Here is a 20,323-nt window from a genome sequence, read left to right as displayed (position 1 = left end):
CCAGATGTTGGGCAAGTCAAGGGAGGTTGGAGGTTAAGGTCCTGATGAGATTCACTGGTAAAGGTAAACCTCTCTCTTGACTCGCTTTATCAGGTTCATCCTGTTCATGTGAAAATTTTCTCTGTCTTGGGAAGCGTAAGCAGCTTTGCTTTCCCTGGGTAAGAGGTACCAGACCTATCATCACCAGCAACTCTTTGGTGCTGGGCTTCTCCAGACAGCCTAAAAAGCCCCCTGTGATTCAGGGAAAGGGCATGTCCACAAGAAGTAAAAACATAAGTAGAAAAAATCCTGTAAGTCCTCCCCGCTGCTATCCACCGGCAATCTGAGACACGGCACAATTAATGTGCTTCTTCACAGCATCCCCTGGCCAGCACCATCAGTGTCATATGTGCCGCAGGGTCCCCTGCCACGTGCTCCAGCCACTGCCTGCTGCAGCTGCAAGACCTTTCACTGGTGCACCTGGGATAGGAGCAGCTGGAATTTCGTTTTTCATGTATTCCCATCATTCACCACCCAGAATAACCATTTGTCTTAAGGTTTGTCAAAGGTGTGGGAGTGGCGTCACTCGGTAGGCTGGATGGGTGGTTGCTCAGCAGCTCTGCTTAACACGACAGCTTTTATTGCCTTCACGTAAATCTGTACCCCAGGTCAGTGTGTCAATATTGGGTATATGCAACATCCTGAACATCCTCCTGCACCCTGGCTTGTGAAGTCTTCCCACTCACCTGCCTGCACCTCATCTTTTTACTTCTCTGCCCCTTTCAACATATCTTGTAACTCGAGCTGGATTTCAAAACTGTAAGACAAGGAGGTAGAGTCCCACCTTCCCTGGCAGCACTTCTGCTGCACGCTCCACATGGCTTTTTCACATGCTGGGGTCCACAGGAGGAGTTTATGGCTCCAGCTGGACTCCAATAAATCTTGTACTTGTGTTTTGCTGACCTGTCTCAGTGCGGTTACTTCCCCGAGTCCCACTGTTAGGCACTGCTTCACGCTGCACCCTGGACTAATCATATTCAGTCATTAAAAAGTCTAATTGTACGGGACTGCCCTCTCCTCCCAAAAAGCAGATTATCTATTCTTTCTTCAAATTTGGCCTTTGCCCATTGCCTCCCCCTCTCCGGCGATAGCTCGGAGTGCCCGGGAGCGCCAGGGACCTGTCTCCGAGCGTGTCATCCCCGGCCTCTCTCCCTTCCAGCTCTTATCATGACCTTGCTTTAGAAGTTTACTGCAGGGATCGAACAGCCAGGCTGATCCTGCCTCACTCCTCAGAGGATCAGGACTCCTTTTTTTTCCACTTTTACCCTCGTTCTGTGTTGTCATTCATGCTCTACCAGCTCTGCCCTTCCCAGGACTCTGCAAAGAAAGCTCTCCACAGCCAAAAGCCCTCCATAAGCCAACACGGCCGGATGGGAACTGCGAGCTTCCATGGGAACAGCTGCAAGAGGCGGTTGTGGCTTGCTGTTTGCTCTTGTGACTTTAGCCAGCTCCAGAGACATTTCCCCTGGTTTCGGGTGTGCAGTCAGTCCTGGGGACGTGCCGTCACTCGGGAGCTCTGCCCGGCACTGGCATTCCCACCGCTCCGTGTCCTGCTCTGGCACGCCGGCCTCGGGAAGCCCAGGATAACACCTCGGTGGCTGCAGGACCACTGGACAGCAGAAGCTGCCTCCGGACATGAACGCAGCTTGCCTTGGTCAGGCAGAGGCATTTAGCTTGGGTCTCGACCGTAAGGAGAATGCTCTCGTGCCACCTGTGACTGTACGGGCAATTAAAACAGTCGTTGGCTGGGGGGTGACCTGTCCCTGCTGCAGCGTGAGTCCTTCGCAGACACGTAGCTGCTGCTGCTGTGCCGGTAGCATCTGGGATTTCAGCACTGTCCACTCTTGCTGGCCAGCAATGAATTCCTTTGCCCCTCAAAGGCAGGGGAGCTACCTGCTCCATCCCTGATCGCTCTGTCTCTCATCGCTCCCCTTTCAGGAATAAGATCTGTTTTTCTTCTCTGCCACAGCCTACCTGTTACTAGCACCTTCTCAGAAAGCCTTTGTTTCCCTCGTTACTTAGACAGGAGGTGATTATAGCACAGTCTTACATTTTTTTTCCCCTGGATGCTTCCCAAATGGTTTGATTTTGTAGTGCCAGCGTAGGAGCAGCTCTCCCTCTTCTCAAGGGAAAGGCATTCCTCCCTCGCCGGGCAAGGCAGGGCAACCCCCACTTGGCACAGATGAATTCACCTTCCCTCCCAGGGCTGGCAGGTACGCGATTGCCAAAGCGAGGGGACTTTTCCCTTCAGCTCTTCTGAATACGACTGCTCCACAGCTTTTTTTTCCCCTCTCTAAACTTCCCACCATAAAAATAATTGCCAGTTGTTCAGTAAATTTATCAGCTAATCCTTTTAATTCCACGGTCGTATAATCTGAGCCTGCCAATTTGCACAGTGCTGTGTGTATTCAGCTCTCCTCTTTTCTCCCACATGCTCTGACAGCTATACAAGGCCCCTGTGCAGTTCAGCTAAATAATGCCTTTAGACTCGCGCTTTGAAATTCTTTCTTTCTTGGATTTATAGCTGGCGTTTTACCTTATTTCAATCCCTTAGCTTTGCTATGTTTGGCAAATTGCTTTGTTGATTTTCGCGTTCTTAGGCAGGCTAACAGTTCAGGCGGGCTGTGGTCCTGCAGTCGCGGAGCCGAGCTGAGCTGGGTGTGGGTGGGCTGCCCTGGGCAAGTCTCACATCTCCACGGCACAACCTGCCCCGGGCTGGCACGAGTGCTGAGCAGAATGGCCTCCAGCTGGGAAACCTATCCCACTGCAAAATAACCTCACCAAAAAAAAAAGTATTCGCTTTAGACAGACTACTTTATTGACACTGCTCACCATGGGACTGAGGGAGCTGTAGCGCCGGGCATGGGAGGGGGTGAAGTTATGTGGTTCAGGGCACAACTACCTCTTTCCACGGCATCTTCCAGTCACATCGGGTTACGGTGACAGTCTCCCAGTCACCGCTGCAGCGATGTCGTGACACAGCTGTGGCCGCCACCGGGCTGCCTCTGCCCCACCACCAGCCTCTACACCCGCTGCATTGGCTTCGGCATCCACCTGGACGTTTTGCTGAGCGGCTTCTGTGCATGAGCTTGTTGGAAAACCAGTGGAGCCAGCGCAAATGGCATGAGGACGTGGCCAGGGCAGGACAGGGCTGCGGGGTTCGGCAGGAGAAGCATTTCGTGCTGCAGCAGCGGGTGGTGGGAGCAGCAGTACTCCTCCCTTATAGCTGTAGTAACCATGAAATCGGCTCAGCCACAGCACCCGGCACACTGAACTCGGTCAGTGCTGCTCTGTGGTTCACGAGGGGTGGTGGTGGCACAGCTGTTCAGCTGCTAGGAGCTAAATTTGTCGGGTCACACAAGGAGATGTGCTGAGAAACACATCAGAGCACCTTGCAGCCCAGCCTCCACCTCTGCAATACAAAGTATGCCTCGTTGGCACAGAAGAATACACAGGGACAGCAACTGGGGTTTCATTTTTAACTTTAATTGGTCATATAAAGAAAAAGCCCAAGATTTGGCACAGGGGAGACAGAGTGCCTTTTCCAAACCGTGCAGAAGAGCAGTGCTGGTGTCTCCTGGCAGAGCTCATTCACATGCTGCTGTTTCAACAGATCCTTGCAGCTTTGCTGCCTGCAGTTCACAGCTATTTCCTATTCCTTGTGCGCAGGAATGAATCCATGTCTTTTCAGGACAACAAACAAGTGGTGGCAACTGTTGACAGTTAAATGCAGCGTGTGAGTGCCCTGGGTGATACACAAAGCTTACTGTGCCTGTGATCTTCCATTAAGGACCCCCAAAGGACCCTCAACTTACCCACATCTGTTCCTCCCCCTTTCCAAAGCAGCGTGCTGCCCACCCCAGCTTCCCCCTGCTGCCAGTTGGGAGCTGTGCTGGTTCTCAGGGTGTCAGCCGCTTTCGGAGAATACATGTACCATCTCTTCACCCCTATGGACAGTTCAAATCACATACAGCTTCTCAGCGGCTAGTAGGCCATGAAAACTGTCCGTGAAACGCCTTCAGCTGTAATTCCAGGTCTGCCTCACGTTGCTTCCCTTTGCTCCATTAGCAAGAGGATTTTTTTGCTCTGGTAACATTTCCAGAATCAGGTCTCCGAAGGACTGTTATCTGGGTGCTCCTCTACTCCATTCAGTGAGGGATTTTTTTGCCAAAGTAGGGCACATGGAACTTGGCAGCAGCACACCGCCCTCTGAAACTTGGTAACCCCTCCTTGCCATTGCCAGAACTTAAGAAACTGCAAAGCAAACAGCCAGGCTGCCACAAAGAAATGTTACCTGCTGGCTGAATGTTAGTGTAGTGATTACAGCAAAACCCTTTGGAAGATTTTTAACTTGGGAGGATACTCGTGCCTGGCTTGAAGCAAATGAACAATGTCCTCACATGATGCTCTCTGCCCGCTCCACTTGGCACAAGAGCTACGAGAGCGAAGGCAAAGGCCTGCGCAAGCTCCGGGCACAGGCGGCAGAGAAACTTGCTTGGCACTTCTGAAAGGCAGAAGCACAGCTCTGCTGGCAGCAGCAAACAGCCGGGGATGTGTCCCGGAGGCCTCAACAGCCTATTCCGAGCAAAACACGAGTGCCACTCTTGTTCTGCATGGCAGCACGCAAGCCGCCAGAACTGTTTCCAGGGCTGATCGTACTTACCGTGAAGGAAGAAAAACACCTTGCTTTAGCTGTGGTTCAGCCTCAGAAATTCTCTCCTCTGTAGACATGATAAAAATAACACATTTAATAAAAATTGTATGGTATTTTTTTGTCACTCTATTGGTGAACGCTTCTGAGCACCCTGAAACAGCACCAGAATTACGCTGGGCCATAACGAGTGCTCCCCGGGGAACAGGGCAGTCGCATCCAGGCTGTGACTGCCCAGGGAAGGGCCCTGCAGACCCCTGCGCTTGAGGGAGGGCATACCTCGGGCAGGGGGCTGGTCACCGGCACGGCCCCAGCGTGATGGCCTCTGCACGGCGGGACTCGTTTCCCCGCTCCGCAGGGCACACACTGGCTGCCTTCGCAGGTGACAAGGCGACTCCTTAAGGCAAAGGCAGAGAGCCTTGCCGGGCAAAGCCTTACACACCCGAATAAGTGCAGAAAAGGATGTCAGAGGCTAGATACAAATGAGCTCTTGGACAGTGCTGAAATCTGTAGGCGTACTCCACGGCTCGAGCACCGTGCCCTCTCAAAACGCCACAAATGACAATGAAGTCGAGCAGAGGAGAGGAAAAGCCAGCGCAGCTCCGGGGGATTAAAGCAGTACGCCTGGGATGAAAGAGATACCCGACTTCAAATAAAACCGAACGCGTACCGCGCAGTTGCCATCATTCTTCCGCGGGGCTGTGAAACGGGGATGCCGCGCGCGTGCCGCGCCACGCCGACTCCACAGGCACCGTCTCGGCGTCCTGCCTTGTGTGGGTTACACAGCGGAATGAAACCCTGGCGCTCGAAGCACCGAAGCAACGGTGCCGCGAGCCCAGGAGTGTGGTGGGACATCTGGTGAAGACACCGGGGAGGCTGCCCCACGGTGACCGAAGGCGTCTCCAGAAACCCTCCCGTGCACCGCTGTCCTGGCTGGTGGGGTGCGGTGAGTTTCTGGAAGGGGCTGAGTGTTTTTGGGGAGCGATTTCACCAGGATCCGAGAGCGGACTGGCACGGGAGCCGGCTGCGGGAGGGACCAGAGCCAACCTTTTGGTGACACAGTCCCCGTGGGGAAACCGGACCCTCTGCCGAGCCGAAGGCATGCGTCAGCTGTTCACAGCTCCTTCCTCCCCCATTTTTCACAGCTTAAGCATTTGGCCGGCACCTCCATCCACTCACACGGCAAGCCCTCTCGCCTTCTGATCCCTTCCCCATTTCCAAAGCAGATTTTTATCACCTTGGAAAAGGGGTTTTAAATCTGTGCGGGTGACCTTGCCTTACCTCCTCCCCCTTCTTAGCCAGGGAAAGGGGCTCCCAGACTCCCACCCCTCCTGTTCTCCCAATTACCCAGATCTGGGGTGCTTGTTTTCTTAAGATGCATGCCACCTTCGTTTCGCTTAATTAAAAAGCACTGTTGACACTCTTTCCACATTTCCGCTCAGAAACACCTGCTGCTTTTATTTGGGATAACATAAACCGGAGTTCGTTTGGCGGACAGGCTCCCCGCATCGTCGGTTTCGACGGCGGGGTGGCCAGCAGCGGACGGATGTGCGATGGCTGCCGGCCCCTGACGCGGGGCGTACCCCCTCGCCCCTTCCCACACCGAGGCAGCGCCCAGCGCTCCCCCATGACAGCCCGGGGGCTCGTTGCCGCAGCCCGGCTGGGACGTGGCCGGTTTAAACCCCCCCCCCCCCCCCCCGCTGCTGCCGCCGCGCTCCCCTCAGCGCCACGGGCTCCCTGAGGGGCCGGCTCCCCCCCCCCCCCGCCCCGTTCTAGACGCTTCCGCGCCCCCCGCCACCGCGGCGGCTCTTCCCGCCGGCGGCCCCCCCGCCCTCCGCCTCCCCGCCACGCTCCTCCTCCTCCCGCATGCGCGGTGCGGTTCTGGCGGCGCCGGCCGGGGGAGCGCGGCCGCCGATCCTTTCGCGCAGGCGCGTAGCGTCCCGCCGGTGGGCTGTTCCGTCGCCGCGCCTCTCCCCCCCCTCCGCCGGGGCGCATGCGCGGGCCGGCGGCGCTGGGGTTCCTTGTGTGCGCCCCCCCCCCGCCCGGCGCCCGCGCAGGCGCAGAGCGGTAACGGAGGGGGCGGTCGGGCGCGTTCCGTTGGCAGCAGCCGGTTCCTGTCAGCGGCGGCGGGTGGCGGCGCCCGGTCCTCGACGGCGAGCGGAGCCCCCCGGCCTGGCCCGACCCGGTCCGATTCGCGGCCCCGACGTGCGGAGCGCCGCGCTCTCGCCTGCCGGTGTCTCCCCTCCCCACCCCGGGGCGGCGGAGGTAGCAGCCCCCCCCTCCCGGCCCGGCCCCCCCCTCCTCCCGCCGCTCCCCTCGCCCCTGCCGGGCCGCGGAGCTGCGATGCCCTCGGACTTCATCTCTCTGCTCAGCGCCGACCTCGACCTCGAGTCCCCCAAGTCCCTCTACTCCAAGGGTGAGTGTGGCACCGGGCCGGGGAGGCGGGGCCGCGGGCGGGGGGGGGGGGAGCCGCGCCGCCGCCGCCGAGCCCCGCGCCGTTAACCGTCGCTAACGGCCGGGCCGACACCCCCCCCCCCCCCCCCTTCCGCGCCTCCTCCTGGGGCCGGCGGGGAGCTTCGCCCGCCCCGAAGTCCGTCGTCTCGTCGTTGTTGTGTGTCCCGGCCCCCCCCCCGGCCCCGTCGTCGTCGTCCCCCGCCGTGCCGGCGGCGGCGGCCTGCGGGCCGCACCTGGATGCTCGGCCGCCGGTACCCCGCAGCGAGGGGCCCCCCGCGGTCGGCGCTGGGGTTGAGCCCGGGCTCCCCCGGCCGCATTCCTGGCCCGGCCGCGGCGGCCTCAAGAATGTGTCCCGACAGGTTCCTGCGCTCGGGGCCCGGCGGCGGCCCCCGCGGGAGCGGCGTCGCGGTGGGGGGCTGCGCGCCCGCCCCACGGGGCTCTATCCCTCCCTCCCTCTCTTTCTCCCTGCCAGTACCGGGAATGCGGCCCTGTTTACCTCACCGTTCGGCGGCGCATCTGCGGGGATGCGGGCCGAGCCCCGCCGGAGCCCGGCGCAGCCCGGGGCGGGGGGGACGACGACGGATGCTTGGGCCTGGAGTTGGGAACGAGAAGTAATGGGGCATGGGGAATACGGGCGGCTGGAGGTATCCCAAAATCTGCTCGTTAAAGTTTCTCGGAAAAGGGTTTCCGTGGAAGAAGAGGCCTCGGAGAGGACGTGAACGTTCTGATTTGGGTTAGAAACTGGCAAAAAGCCCGAGCAGCGGAGGGCTGGTTTTCAGCACGGTGGTGGGTTGCGGTACCGGGGAGTTCAGACCATCTCCCGGCGTTTACCCCGTCGGTGGGGGTCTTGGGGGGGTGGTGGTGGTGTAAACCGGCGTCATCGGCCCGTGGGAAGTGAGGCCAAGAGAGAATGCAGGGAATGCTGAAAGTAAACGAACGGAACGCCTGTTTTCATAATAGCAGAATTTTAGTTTTGACAAGTGGACGGTAATAAGGAGATGTGTGTTAGGGCAAATCTTGCCTACTACACGAGTTCTTAGCTTCTTTTCTCTTATTTAAAAGACTTGAAAGTCACTACCAGTAGTTTGTTGAACACATCTGCCCACAGTACAACTGGCGTGGGGAGCACTGTTGGGGGTGTATGACAAAAGAAATTTTAACGTCTCTTATTACCTTGAAGTGAAGGTAGCTAATCAGAGTCTAATATTGTTACAGGAAAGATTAAACTTTTTTAGAATTTTTGGAACTAATTGTAATATGCTCATTAACTCTCAGTTGTGTGTCGTTAGTGGTGAAGCTAAACAAAAAATACTTTAATGAGTCAAAACACATCTTTAAAGCTCTCCAACTGCTCTAAGTCATTGTCTTGCTGTTCTGTAGAGATCTTAAAGTTATCACCGGTGTATAACAGTTTGTAAAATTTTTTAAAGATGTTACTACAAGGGTTTAAGGCTCTCCTGTTATCCAACACGTAGGTATTCCAATTGGTTTTAGCCCTAGTGAGGGCAATAAAAGGGAAAGAGTATTTTGAAACAGGGCAGTTCTAATTGAAAAAAAAAAAACAGGTGATAAAACCCCATCAAAATTATAATTTATCATACTGGATATTTGAAAAGTGCGCACTGTTAAAGTCATTGGTAAAACATTTAAAATAAAAAAGGTTCCATGTAAGTTGTGAAATCTCTTCAAGGACTCATACTTAACTGAGCAGAACTTGTGAACTCGCCAATCTTACTGTGAATTCTCAAAATTTTTTATATTGAATGGAATGGTTGAGTGTCTGTTTCATGTAGGAAGAGGATCTTCCACTGATTAATCAAGAGTGTATTTTTTCTTCTGGTGGCGTTGATGTGGGTTCAGAGCTAGAAAGTGTCCAGAGAAGGTTGTTTGATGCTTAGGAGTGGCCATAATAAGCTTCGTGATCCAAACAAGATGGCATATGATAGAGGTGTATAAAGCAGTGAATGGTTATAAAGAGGTTAAAGCAAGGTTTGCTTTTCATATTTTGTCATGATAAAAGATCAAGGAGATGTTGAAATGCAATTTAATTTAAATTAAAATTTAGAACAAATGAATATACTTTTACAGAATGAATAATTAAGTGTTCCTCTTTGCCGTGGGGTATATTAGTACAATTTTTAGCTGGATTTAGGAAAAGGTATTAGTGGTTATCTGATTAATCAGAACACACTTCAGTGTGGTTTTTTTTTTTTTTTCCTAGATAGATAACGGATAAACTTATCCTGTGGACAAATGCTCTGGATCAGAATATGAATACAACTGATGAGATAAAGGGAAAGGTCTGAACACAGTGAGAAAGCCACAAATATGCATTTGTGATGAGGGTGTGTTAGGAGCATGTAGTTTCTCGTAACTGGTCTCCTTTTAGAAATGCAGCTACCCTGCAGTTTGGAATCCGACTCCAAATTGAATTGGGGCCAGTAACTTTTCCTCTGAATTGCATTCCTGTGTGCGCTTTGGGATGGCTGTGGTTTAATGATACCGGTCTTGTAAGTTTGTCGTTCATGATCACTGTGATGTTTTGGAAATACAGAGATCACAAAGGTGAGAGAAGCTGTAAGATTGGGGTGGTCTTGGGAGTAACTGAGGTTTTCTAACATACAAACTTTAGTTTATTGAAATTAAAGTAGAAGATTATTAGTGTGCTGATTAAAATGTACTTGCCTGCTCTTCAAAGTGAAGTTATATTTGAAAATCCAGTGAATCAAGACGTAGCTTACGCTAGTGCAATTTTTTTATGGTAGATTTTGTCCCGTTCCCTGGACAGACCGAGTTATGTCATCGGTCTGTCCCCGTGCTATGTGTTGAAGTTTTGGCTTGCATGGCCATTTGAGTTAAGGTTTTTGTTGTTCATATTCCTTTAAAAATGTTAAGCAGAACTTCTAAAAGCACACAGACCTAAGGTGAAATGGCAACGCAGACAAAGGGAGAGTTGTTAATTTAAAATTTGATCTGATAATTTGAGTTATTTCTTTTCATTTATGCATAGCTTGGGAAAGAAAATATTTTTCTTTGAGTACCTCAATACTTTATCTTCCAGTTTTTACTCTTGTAGGTGTGGTTTCATGAGCAGTTCCAGCCAGTATGAATTCCCACTTGCTGAGTTAAAGCAGTCTTGTCCCCTATCTTTTCTTTGCTGCTCTGCTCATGCCAACGCTTACGTGGCCATGCAGTGAACTGGATTGGGGAACTGATCATGTTAAAATTAACTCATCTTTTCCCTTATTCCTCCTCAACCCTGCCCCCCCAACAACAAAAAGGAAAAGGGGAAGAGAAATGTTGATTTTTAACTAGGTGAGTATCCTGGTCGTGTTTGCTGTGGGTCTTTGTGAATGGCTTGTGCTGACTCAAGGAAAGGACATGTGAAAACTAGCAGTGGGGAAGGGTGGGACTATGTCTTTCAGCAGCAGTGCCAGCTTATATTGGCTTAAAATAATAGTGAAACTGTACTTAAGTTGCAGGCCTCTGGAATATGACTGGTTATAGCTGTTAAAAACAAGAGGAAAGCAAAGTGTTGATTCCAAGGCCTGTTGCTGAAGCTCATCCCTGTAGATCCTGAGGAACTGACCTGTCCTAAGGACTAAACCCCATCTTTTTACGTATAATCAATATTAAAAAAGGTGTATGCTTTGTAACCATTGCAGATGGATGGTATCTCCTAGTAAGAAGATAATAGAGATACACGGAAATGCATGCATTTTTGAATGCTGAAAATGTTTAGAATGTAATAGGTTTAATTCCCACCTTTACATAATGTACTGTCCTTTTTGAAATAAAACAACCCAAATGTGCATACAAATTAGTAATGTAGTAGAAGAATCACTGGAGCATAAAACCTAAAACCTTGAGGCTAGTTGTTCTGTGGTTGAATATCGTATGCAACATTCAAATATAGTAAAGTTAGCTATTCATTGTAAACAGGAAGAGGTGAAAAACTGTGATTAAAGCAGTTCATCAAATGTCAGGTACTAAATCTGAACTGATTAAATGTGTGATTAAGTTAGCTAATACATGCCTTTTGAACAATTACAAAGTAATGTGTGTGTACTAATAAAGTTGCATTTTTGCACTGCAGCAAGTATCATCAGAACTTTAGAACTTTTTATTCATATCCCCCCGCCCCGATTTTGCTTTACTCAGCTCAGTAACTGTAAAACTGTGAGACTTTCTGGAACTTGGAAGCAGCAAGAAAAACGTTAGTAGTCTCTTAAATAGCTCTTTTGCCCTAAAAATGTCACATAGTCAAAACTCAGTTTTCCTCCATGCTTAAATGTTAAATGATGGTAATCTACTTGTGTTTACTGATAATTGTTGATACAACACGTGGTTTTTGGTGAATTTTTATTTTCCTACCAAAACTTTTTTCTTTCCATGATCCAAGGGATAACCCCAATAAGACAGTGACTGAATTATCAAAGAGGGATGGACCAGATGCTTTATAAAAATAGTAAGAGCCTGCTCTTACTTTTGAACTTTAGAATTAGTACTAGCAGTGTTTAGGAATAGAAATAATACTTAGCTTCTTTTTGTAATAATTCTTAACTTCTTTTTGTAGCTCACAGAAGGTGCCATGCTAGACAAGCAGTGCTGGGTGTTATGTGAGGGATGGACTGCATACATCTGCCTGTTGCAGCTCTTCCAGCTGCCCCTGGGACATTCTGACTTAAGTCAACTGAAAGGGATTCTACCAAAGTTCCTTAAATTCTGCGTCAGACTTGTAAATGTCCATTTCTACTTTGAATCTTACCAGTTTATTGGCTTTAAAAAACAAAACTATGGAATGTGTTGCTGCAAGATGATTATGTGTGGTGCTGGGGGTAGGGGGGAGGATTTTGAATTCACAGCTTTTCACACCGTAATTTGAATATTCCAGTGACAGAGCTGTTTAAACAGACCTTTTTCCCCTGCCGTCTGTTCTCACCCATGTACTGTTCTCTGAATTGTGCCAGCACAATTGTTTTTTGTGGCTGCAAGATGAATAGGATTGGGAAACCAATCTAGAATGAGTATATTGTACTTTTGATAGGATTTTCTAACGCTGTTCTGCTCCCTAGTCTAGTTTACTCTGCAGCTGCACAAGTAGTGGTGTCAAGACAAGAAAGGGGGTATCGAGGACTGGGATTAAATGGTAGAGGAGGTAGCAGATGAGGTAGAACTGCTAAACTGGCTCAGCCGTGGAAAGAAATGCCCCTCATGTCATGCCTTCTGTTGCATTTACTGTGCCTGTGCTCTTGTGCCGAGACCAGGAAAGCCAGGCTTCCTGCCTGGGCTGGTTTCTTGGGGATCGGTGAGGGAATCCATTTCTGGAGCTCGGGAAGCTGGGCAGGACACCGCAGCACCTCTCCTGCTGCAGGTGTGGATGGAAGAGCGTGAGGCCATGTTCCTGCCTTAGGTTCTCCTTTGCTGCCTGTTTGTATCTGAGTGTAAACGTGTGGTGTGGACCAAGAAGTAGGGGAAATGAAGATGGATTAAGTAAGCTTTTTCTTTAGTTCTAAGACTAGTTGGATTTTTTCATTGTCAATTTTACTCGTTTTGGATACTTTACATAGTTCCATGAAAGTTGTAGATTTTTTTCTATTGGACAATCTCCATACATTGCCCAATTCTCTTGTCCTATTTAAATTTAGATATTCAAAGAAAACGTAATTGGAGAGAATATATTTCAATCCCATGGAAGGATTTGAGTATTGCAATGAGGAGCTTGGATTGGACTTGATTTAGTGAGATCTCGGCATGAGCATGGCAAGTGTTGCAGTGATCTGTTTCACAAGGCAATGGGCTCTGCTGCTTCGTCAGCTGGGCTTGCTCGTGGAGGAGGGGTGCTGTTGAAGCCTGCAGGCCATGAACGTGTGGTTACCTGCGATCAGATGTGTTGGGTTCAGACTTCTTCCACTTGCAAAGTCAAATGGGTACATTTTATTACGTTGTCTTTTAATCCAGCAATGTTGGGGGGTTCTCAGGGACTTAGAGGTTGGAATACTGTCTTGAGTTATTGTGCAGATAATTTCTCATTGTGGGTACGCTTTAGAGGAAGACACTCTTTCCCCAATACTTTCTTTCCTCCCACCTTTCTTTTTTCAATTCATCATATTCTTCGTTGACGAAAGGTTATGCCACTCGGCATCTCTTCTGCTTTGTTCTGGAAAGTTCTTTCTGCAGTTTTGACACTTGCTTTAGTAGAGATCTGAAAATTTTTAGAATGTGAAAATATTAGGAGTTAAGAGTACTTGTGCTTCAATTAGTTCAGGACCTGCGTATTGGAAATAACTTTGTAGCTGCTCATAAGTGGAATCTATAGCATACTGTTGTTTAGTATAGTCAAGAAGTAAATTTTTTATCAAGTGTTTCCTAGATTGCAGATTAACATTTTTCAATTCTTGAAAAGCATCTGGTCTTTGTAAGTTTTCAACAGCATAGTTACCTTTTAGGGTCTGTTGACTAAAAATCATTGTCAGCCTGGAGCCTTGATCTGATTTTTGCACCGGGACACAGATTACTTAGTTTTACGTGGAAATGTACTTCTTTTGAGTTGGAGAAAATGGAGGAGAAGTAATGCTTTCTTTCATACAAAAGGGCAATGGCCTGAACTCATTCTGAAGTTTAGATACGCTGCTAAACCCTAGCAGGAATTGATGAGGGGCCAAAGTGCAGGTGAAGTAAGGTATGTGGTCATGTCTTTGCAGTTTATCATGTTTGTTATCTTCTCTGTGTTTATGTAAAGAGTAAACTGATGAGATTGAATGAATATTCAGACAGGTTTTGGCTTTCTCATCAGCGAGAACAGCAATTATTTTAGGAACTGACTGAAACGAACTCTCAGATCTAACTTTGAACAGTGGCGTAACAGCGGATTCTAATGGGCACATAGTAAAATCTTAAGTAACTGCTATTTCCAAAAGCATGCAGTGCTTTAGCAGTGTTTGAAATGGGAATGCTCAACATCAGTTATGTTATGTTATTAACTTACGTAGTTGTTAGTGATCTGTATAGTGAATATCACCGCACCAGACTAAGAGGAATGTTTGCACTATTTACATAAATACGCTTTGAAGAATCGTTCTCCAATTCCCCTTGATTACTTGTCCCTCCAGCAGTTGGGAAGGTTTTACAGTTGCTTTGTAAATAATAAGAAAGAACTTCAGGTCACTTTACAAAGTTTATAAAACTAACGTAATATGCCAAAGTAATGCAAAGTTTTGATACTAAAAGCAGATTTGAGTTGTGGTGAAGTTCAGGCTGTTTGGCAAACAAAAGGAAGTTGGATAGCAGTTCCTATTAATGCCCAGACAAGACGAAGCATATAGGAATGAAAGAGATTTAAAGACAGTAATAAAAAGTTCTCAAATGTTGGAGTTCCACTTCTGTTCAGAAAACCTGATATTACAAGCCAGTTGTTTCAGTCTCTCATTGTCTAGAAACCTGATTTTTTTTTAAATGGATTCACTCAGCAGCAGAATCTGTAAGTTTTGATAGTAGCACTACAGAGTGATTGGAAAATAATAAGCTGTAGAGTTCAGTAGCTTCTGTTCCCTATGACAGTTTCTGTTTTCTTGTGCATAGGGGAACATGACCTACTAATGTGACTATTAACTGATAGTGGTCATGCAAGCTGCTTTGTAAAGTGGGGCAGGAAGATGCGAGTTGTAAGTGACGATCTGCCTCCATTAAAATTACATTCCGCTTCCCTCACTCAGTGCTTGTCCTCAGGGAGTGTTGATGGCAGCAGCGGCTCCTTCTGCAGGCCGTAGCAGAGCTTGTGCCAAGCAGCACCACATATCTATACGTTTGAGTAACACAAGTCCCACTAACAACATGTTTCAAAATTGGGTATATCTCCCTTTGCTGTGAGGTTCTTTTGTATGTATGTGTGTATATGCTTAACTACTTGGGGTATAACAGGAGTATCTAGAATCTTATGCAGTTATTTTGACTCTTGGTTAGTTTTTGGATTCACCAAGAAATTCCACAGTCTGATCTTGGTGAAGAAATATTTCTTGTCTTGCACTTCAAGTTTACTCTCTCTTCAGTTTAATGTTAGGAGGTCTCCTGGTTTAAAATATTTGAGTATGTTTTTGTTTCTTAGGGGGGAAAAAAGGTGGCTTAGCTTGGAATATGTATTCCTATTAAAGCAGACTTACTGAGGCACTTATAATTACAGTTCCTGCTAGTCTTCCTTATATCTCGTAAGTAAATGCTACAGACCCCAGGAATCTGATTTAGGTTAAACTTCTGAAAAGAATCAGATGTCCCAGTTGTGCAGGGGGTAAGAGTGGAACAGGGTGAATACTTCTGGAGGCAGCGCCAGCTCTCAGTCACGCTGTCACTGAGGTTGACAGGGACATCTTGAGATCATCTAATCCAAACGCCCTGCTCAAGCTGCACCAGCTAGAGCAGTTTGCCTGGGACCATGTCCAGTTGGATTTTGACTGTCTTCATGGATGGAGACACTACAACCTCTCTGGGCAACCTGTGCCAGTGTTTGGCTTCCTTTGTGGTTAAGATAATTAAGATGGAATTTAATGTGTTTTAATTGGCGCCTGTTGCCTTTTGTCCTGTCACTGGGCACTGCTGAGAAGAGCCTCTCATTCACTCCCATCAGGTATTTCTACACATGGATAAGACCCCCCCTGAGCCTTCTCTTCCCAGGCTGAACAGTCCCAGCTCTCTCAGCTTCTCCTTGGGGGAAAGATGCTCCAGGCCTTTCATCTTCGTGGCCCTAAATGCCTGTCAGTTTGTGAGTTCTGAACGGCTTTTACTATTGTTGGGACGTTTGTGAGTTCCCACATCAGAAATTCTCGTGTCTAGTGCCGTGTCGCAGTCATATTTTTATTGGGCCACTAAGTCAGGTTTTTCCTCTTGAATATAGCAGTTTATTTTCCTGTACACTGAGATTTTGTATCCTATTATCAGTTTTGCTGAGGATATCTACCAGGTTTAAAACCTACTGGGAGGTGTGAAAGCCATGTTGCTCCCTTAAGAAAGGGGGTGACACTTGTTTATCAAGAGCATGTTCCTTTGAAAGTGACTTTCTGGACATTCCTGGAGTTCTGTGCTCCAGGCACACTCAGCACGTTAGCAGTTTTAAACTCCTCTCTGCATTTGTCACTGAGAGAGAAAGAACTACCATAATTTCTTGTAAGTATATTTGTGTGAGTGTGATCAGTGCCTGCCCTTAGCCTGTCTGCAGATTTCATTTGGGAGTAATCTTACTTTGTTTTTCTTTTAGGGCATCTGAATTCTAGACAGGGCCATCTGCCTCGCCTTGAAACTTGAACCACACCTGGAATGGAGTTGCTCTTTAATCACATGGGGAAATAATTTGGTTTCTTATTTTGTGACCTGAAAGGATTCAGCTTAAGCTTCAGTAATTCAGTTATTTGCTGCCACTTAAGCAAAAAAGGTGCTTTTGGAGGTGTGGTAGCAAGGAAGGGATTAGATTGTTTAGAGTAAATTTAAGTACTCCTTGCCGTGCAGGTATTTCAATCCATTAATACAATAGCAAAAAAATTCATTTAGGAGGATTACTGCCTTTCTGCATCTGAGCCAAGGAGTCTACAGGCTTTATTTTTACTGAATTCAGCTTTTAGACATAGAGGAAAGACAGCTGAAGTACTCTCAGCATTTAAAACAAACACTTTCTATAGTGGGCTACTAGTTATCTGTTGAAGAAACTCTGAGTACAAGGGTTTTTCCCCCCATTTATAAGTCTAGTAAGGAAAGACAACTTAATCGAGCTGAAGAGATCTTTAAGTATAACAGCATGTGTGTCGTGGTTTAACCCCAGCCAGCAACTAGGCACCACGCAGCTGCTCACTTACTTCCCTCCCACCCAGTAGGATGGGGGAGAGAATCAGGGCAGAAACAAAAAAAAGTAAAACTCGTGGGTTGAGGTAAGAACAGTTAAAAGGACAGAAAGGAAGAAACTAGCAATGATAATAATAACAATAGTAAAATGACAATAATAATAAAAGGATTGGAACATACAAAACAAGTGACGCACAATGCAGTTGCTCACCCCTTGCTGACTGATGCCCAGTTAGTTCCTGAGCAGTGATCCTGCCCCCCCCCCAAGGCCAACTCCCCCCAGTTTATATACTGGACATGATGTCACCTGGTATGGAATACCCCTGTGGCCAGTTTGGGTCAGCTGCCCTGGCTGTGTCCCCTCCCAACTTCTTGTGCCCCGCCAGACTTCTTGCTGGCTGGGCACAAGAAGCTGAAAAATCCTTGACTTGGTATAAGCACTACTTAGCAACAAGTGAAAACATCAGTGTGTTATCAACATTCTTCTCATTCTGAACCCAAAACATAACGCTATACCAGCTATTGGAAACAAAATTAACTCTATCCCAGTCAAAACCAGGACAATAGGACTTTTGAGAAACTGGTCATAGCAGACTATAATGACTCAGTTTATTGGGGAGTGGGGTGGGATAGTCCTAGACAAGGGATGTTGGAATCCTCAAAAGCTTTTGACAGGTACACTTTATCCATCCAGATACGATCTTTATCTACATGCTTGCCAATTATCCCCATGAACTCTAACCCTCAGTGAATTTATCTTCCGTTATATTGTCTTTCCTTGAATCAATGTCAAGCTTTAGCATATACAAGGTGTTGCACAGTTTAACTGTAGGTACAAAACTGAAGAAGATTTGAATGAAGGGGAGAGGAGTACAAAAGCCATGAATGGTATAGCATAGATAAATAGGCCATGCTTATTTATTATTTTCATGACTTCAGAGATAAGAGACACCTAATGCAATGTCCAGGCAGCCATTTAAAACAAAAGACAGATTGGGTTTTTTTGGTTCTTTTTCTTTTTTCTGTACACCATTTAATTACAGAAACAATTGACAGATGTTTTGGGTGGTGAAAGGATAAATAGTTTGAGAAGCTGTTAGATTTGTAGATGGTATATCTATTTAGGGAAGCCCATAAACTAGGGAGTTGGTTTGTAGCCGATTGTCAGAGTTTGGAAGGTGGTATAATAGAAATACTCTTTTAAACTTACTGGTTCTTGTAAACCTTTCCCTATAGTTTGCTGCTATCAGAGAAAAGATATGGGCTAATCAATACTTGGTTTGATTTGTTATGACCATCCTTAAGTTTTACATAACTTGGCAGTTCCAGAGCAGTTACACCACTGATTCTTTCATTGCTGTCTCCCTCTGATTCCATTGGGGTTTTAGCTCTGTAGTACAGAAAGGAATCTTTTATCCACATTTTGCCATGAAATGGTTGTCTTAGGTTCCCACTTGTCTCCTGAGGAGAGTCATGTGTGAACATATTTGGAGAAGAACTTGCTTAATAGTTTGAAAACCTGTTTTTACAAACAACTTGAATCTTTATTTCCTTGAGGAATTCCTTCCAGGTGCAGTGTTTATCACACAGGTTTGCCTGTGGTTGAGGATGCACCTCATTAGTTGCATCTATCTTTATCTGCAGTCTAAGGGAGCCTTGGTGTGTATCAGCAGCACCGCTTGTTAGAAAGAACAAAGGGCTTGTAGATGTAGAGCCTGGGATGGGACTGTAGCACCTTGTGCTTAATGAAAGCTTGCTTTGAACAAAAGCTGTCCATAACACATGCTTCTGCTATGTCATTCAGGCTCACTAAAAGGATTTTATTTATAATCTTCTTTTTCCCTTTCCTCTTTTTTTCCAATTTCCGGCATGAGTGTGTTCAGAGTAGCTGCTGGTGGTGCTAAATGTGACAAAAAGCTGAGCAGGCAATCTGGGACTCGTGTGCCGTGCTCCAAGATGCCTTGTGACTGTAGGAAATGTGTGTGAGCATCCAGGCTGTCTCTCATTACTTTCAGGTTTTTTTAACATTGATGCGGTTTTACCTCCTAAGCTGGTATCTTGCAATACCAGAGAGAGAAGTTGGTGAGATACAAGAGTCTTGGGCTCCATTGCTCTCACACAAGTCTCTTTCACCTGATTAGTCAGTTTATTACAAGTTGTGTTACAGATGTCAGGCTTTCTTTCAGCAGAGCTTTCTTTTAGCTGTGCCAAGGAGTATTGTTTGTTAAACATTACTTCATGTTTGTTTTTTAAAATTATGTTTATTATCAAACATAGTACTTGAATTATAACTAGAAACCAAAATGATGGTAGGAAGCATAAATATTTCTCAGTTTTGGGGGTGACAAAAGAAAATGCCTTTTAATGTCAGTATCAATAAAATGAATAAAGGGAGGGAGGCACGAAGATAGTTTGTGGGCTCAAGGTGCTAGACATCGTTCTAGGAGTTACTAGGACATGTCAAGTCTCCTGAACATAGCCTCTACACCCAGGTTTATAATAAAATACTGAATCTGAGAGAAGGTTGCAATGTATTGAAAGTGTCTGAATACCTGTATGCTTTTATTCTTCAAGGTCAAATATTGTGGTATAGCCTCAAAAGAAAAAAAGCACGTATGTTTTTCATTGCTGGTGTTGCATTTCTTGTTCTACAGCAAATGTAAGAGGTGGCAAAAATAACCCCATCAGTAAGAACTGCAAACCTGAAAAGGCTGAGAAACATTGTTCTGAGACAATAGTAAATTGAGGGTCAGGTGGACTTCTGTGTGTCTCTGAATTCGGGTGGTGCATTGCACCTACAGAACTAGCATAACTGGCTGGAGCACTTGATTACCTCTGTGTTTCTGGTAAACTTTGATTTTGAAACAATAGTAGTGTTTTAAAGTGGTTGATAAATAGCTATTCTTTGGTCATACTGTACTTGGGTTTCTTTGAGCATTTGAGAAATTAAGTCTTTGTAGTGACAGAACGTGAAGATGGGGAGAAAACCCAACTATCCTTAAAATTCAGTTTAGTATAGAATCGCAAAGAAATGCCATTGTTATAACAACTGTATATAACACTGTTATATGGCAAAATGAGGTTGTTTGAATTCCTTAATTGAATTTTCATACCTATTGTGTTTGGATTCTTTCCAAACATAAGCTTAGCTTGGTTTCCTGCACACTGGAAGACATGGCAACATTGGATTTATTTCTTTTTAAATTCTTAAGGTATTGTGAATGGATTGATTTGTTTGTTTTGTTTTGTTGTGGTTTTTTTTTTTTTGATTTCTTTTTTCCCCCCCCTCCCCTTATGGGATGTTTATGTGAAAAATGTGCATCTTGAAATACTACTCATAGTATGTGGTAAAGC

At 46.8% G+C, this 20,323-nt stretch overlaps 1 protein-coding gene and 1 long non-coding RNA gene across 3 annotated transcripts in view; one reads left to right on the top strand and one right to left on the bottom strand.

Annotated features, from left to right (window-relative positions):
* Positions 1-3,516: 3,516 nt before the first annotated feature.
* LOC142036222 (uncharacterized) lies at positions 3,517-5,753 on the bottom strand. The gene is made up of 3 exons (XR_012652121.1): positions 5,361-5,753; positions 4,703-4,760; positions 3,517-3,752 (listed from the first exon to the last, which is right to left on the bottom strand). It is a non-coding gene; the product is annotated as an uncharacterized LOC142036222 (long non-coding RNA).
* Positions 5,754-6,602: 849 nt separating this feature from the next.
* Positions 6,603-20,323, top strand: part of NFAT5 (nuclear factor of activated T cells 5) — a 77,506-nt gene continuing 63,785 nt past the window's right edge. The window contains exon 1 of one of the 2 annotated variants that reach the window (XM_075039739.1): positions 6,603-7,106. In XM_075039739.1, coding sequence (XP_074895840.1) covers positions 7,034-7,106 — 73 coding nt within the window. In that variant the 5' untranslated portion in view covers positions 6,603-7,033. The remainder of the gene's footprint in view (positions 7,107-20,323) is intronic. The other variant, XM_075039740.1, reaches the window with a different exon arrangement.

This window comes from Buteo buteo, chromosome 11, assembly GCF_964188355.1.
Source record: "Buteo buteo chromosome 11, bButBut1.hap1.1, whole genome shotgun sequence".
In the NCBI taxonomy this organism is placed as follows: Eukaryota; Metazoa; Chordata; class Aves; order Accipitriformes; family Accipitridae; genus Buteo; species Buteo buteo.
The sequence above is the reverse complement of the archived record's forward strand: the minus strand, read 5'-3'. Positions and strand labels throughout refer to the sequence as shown.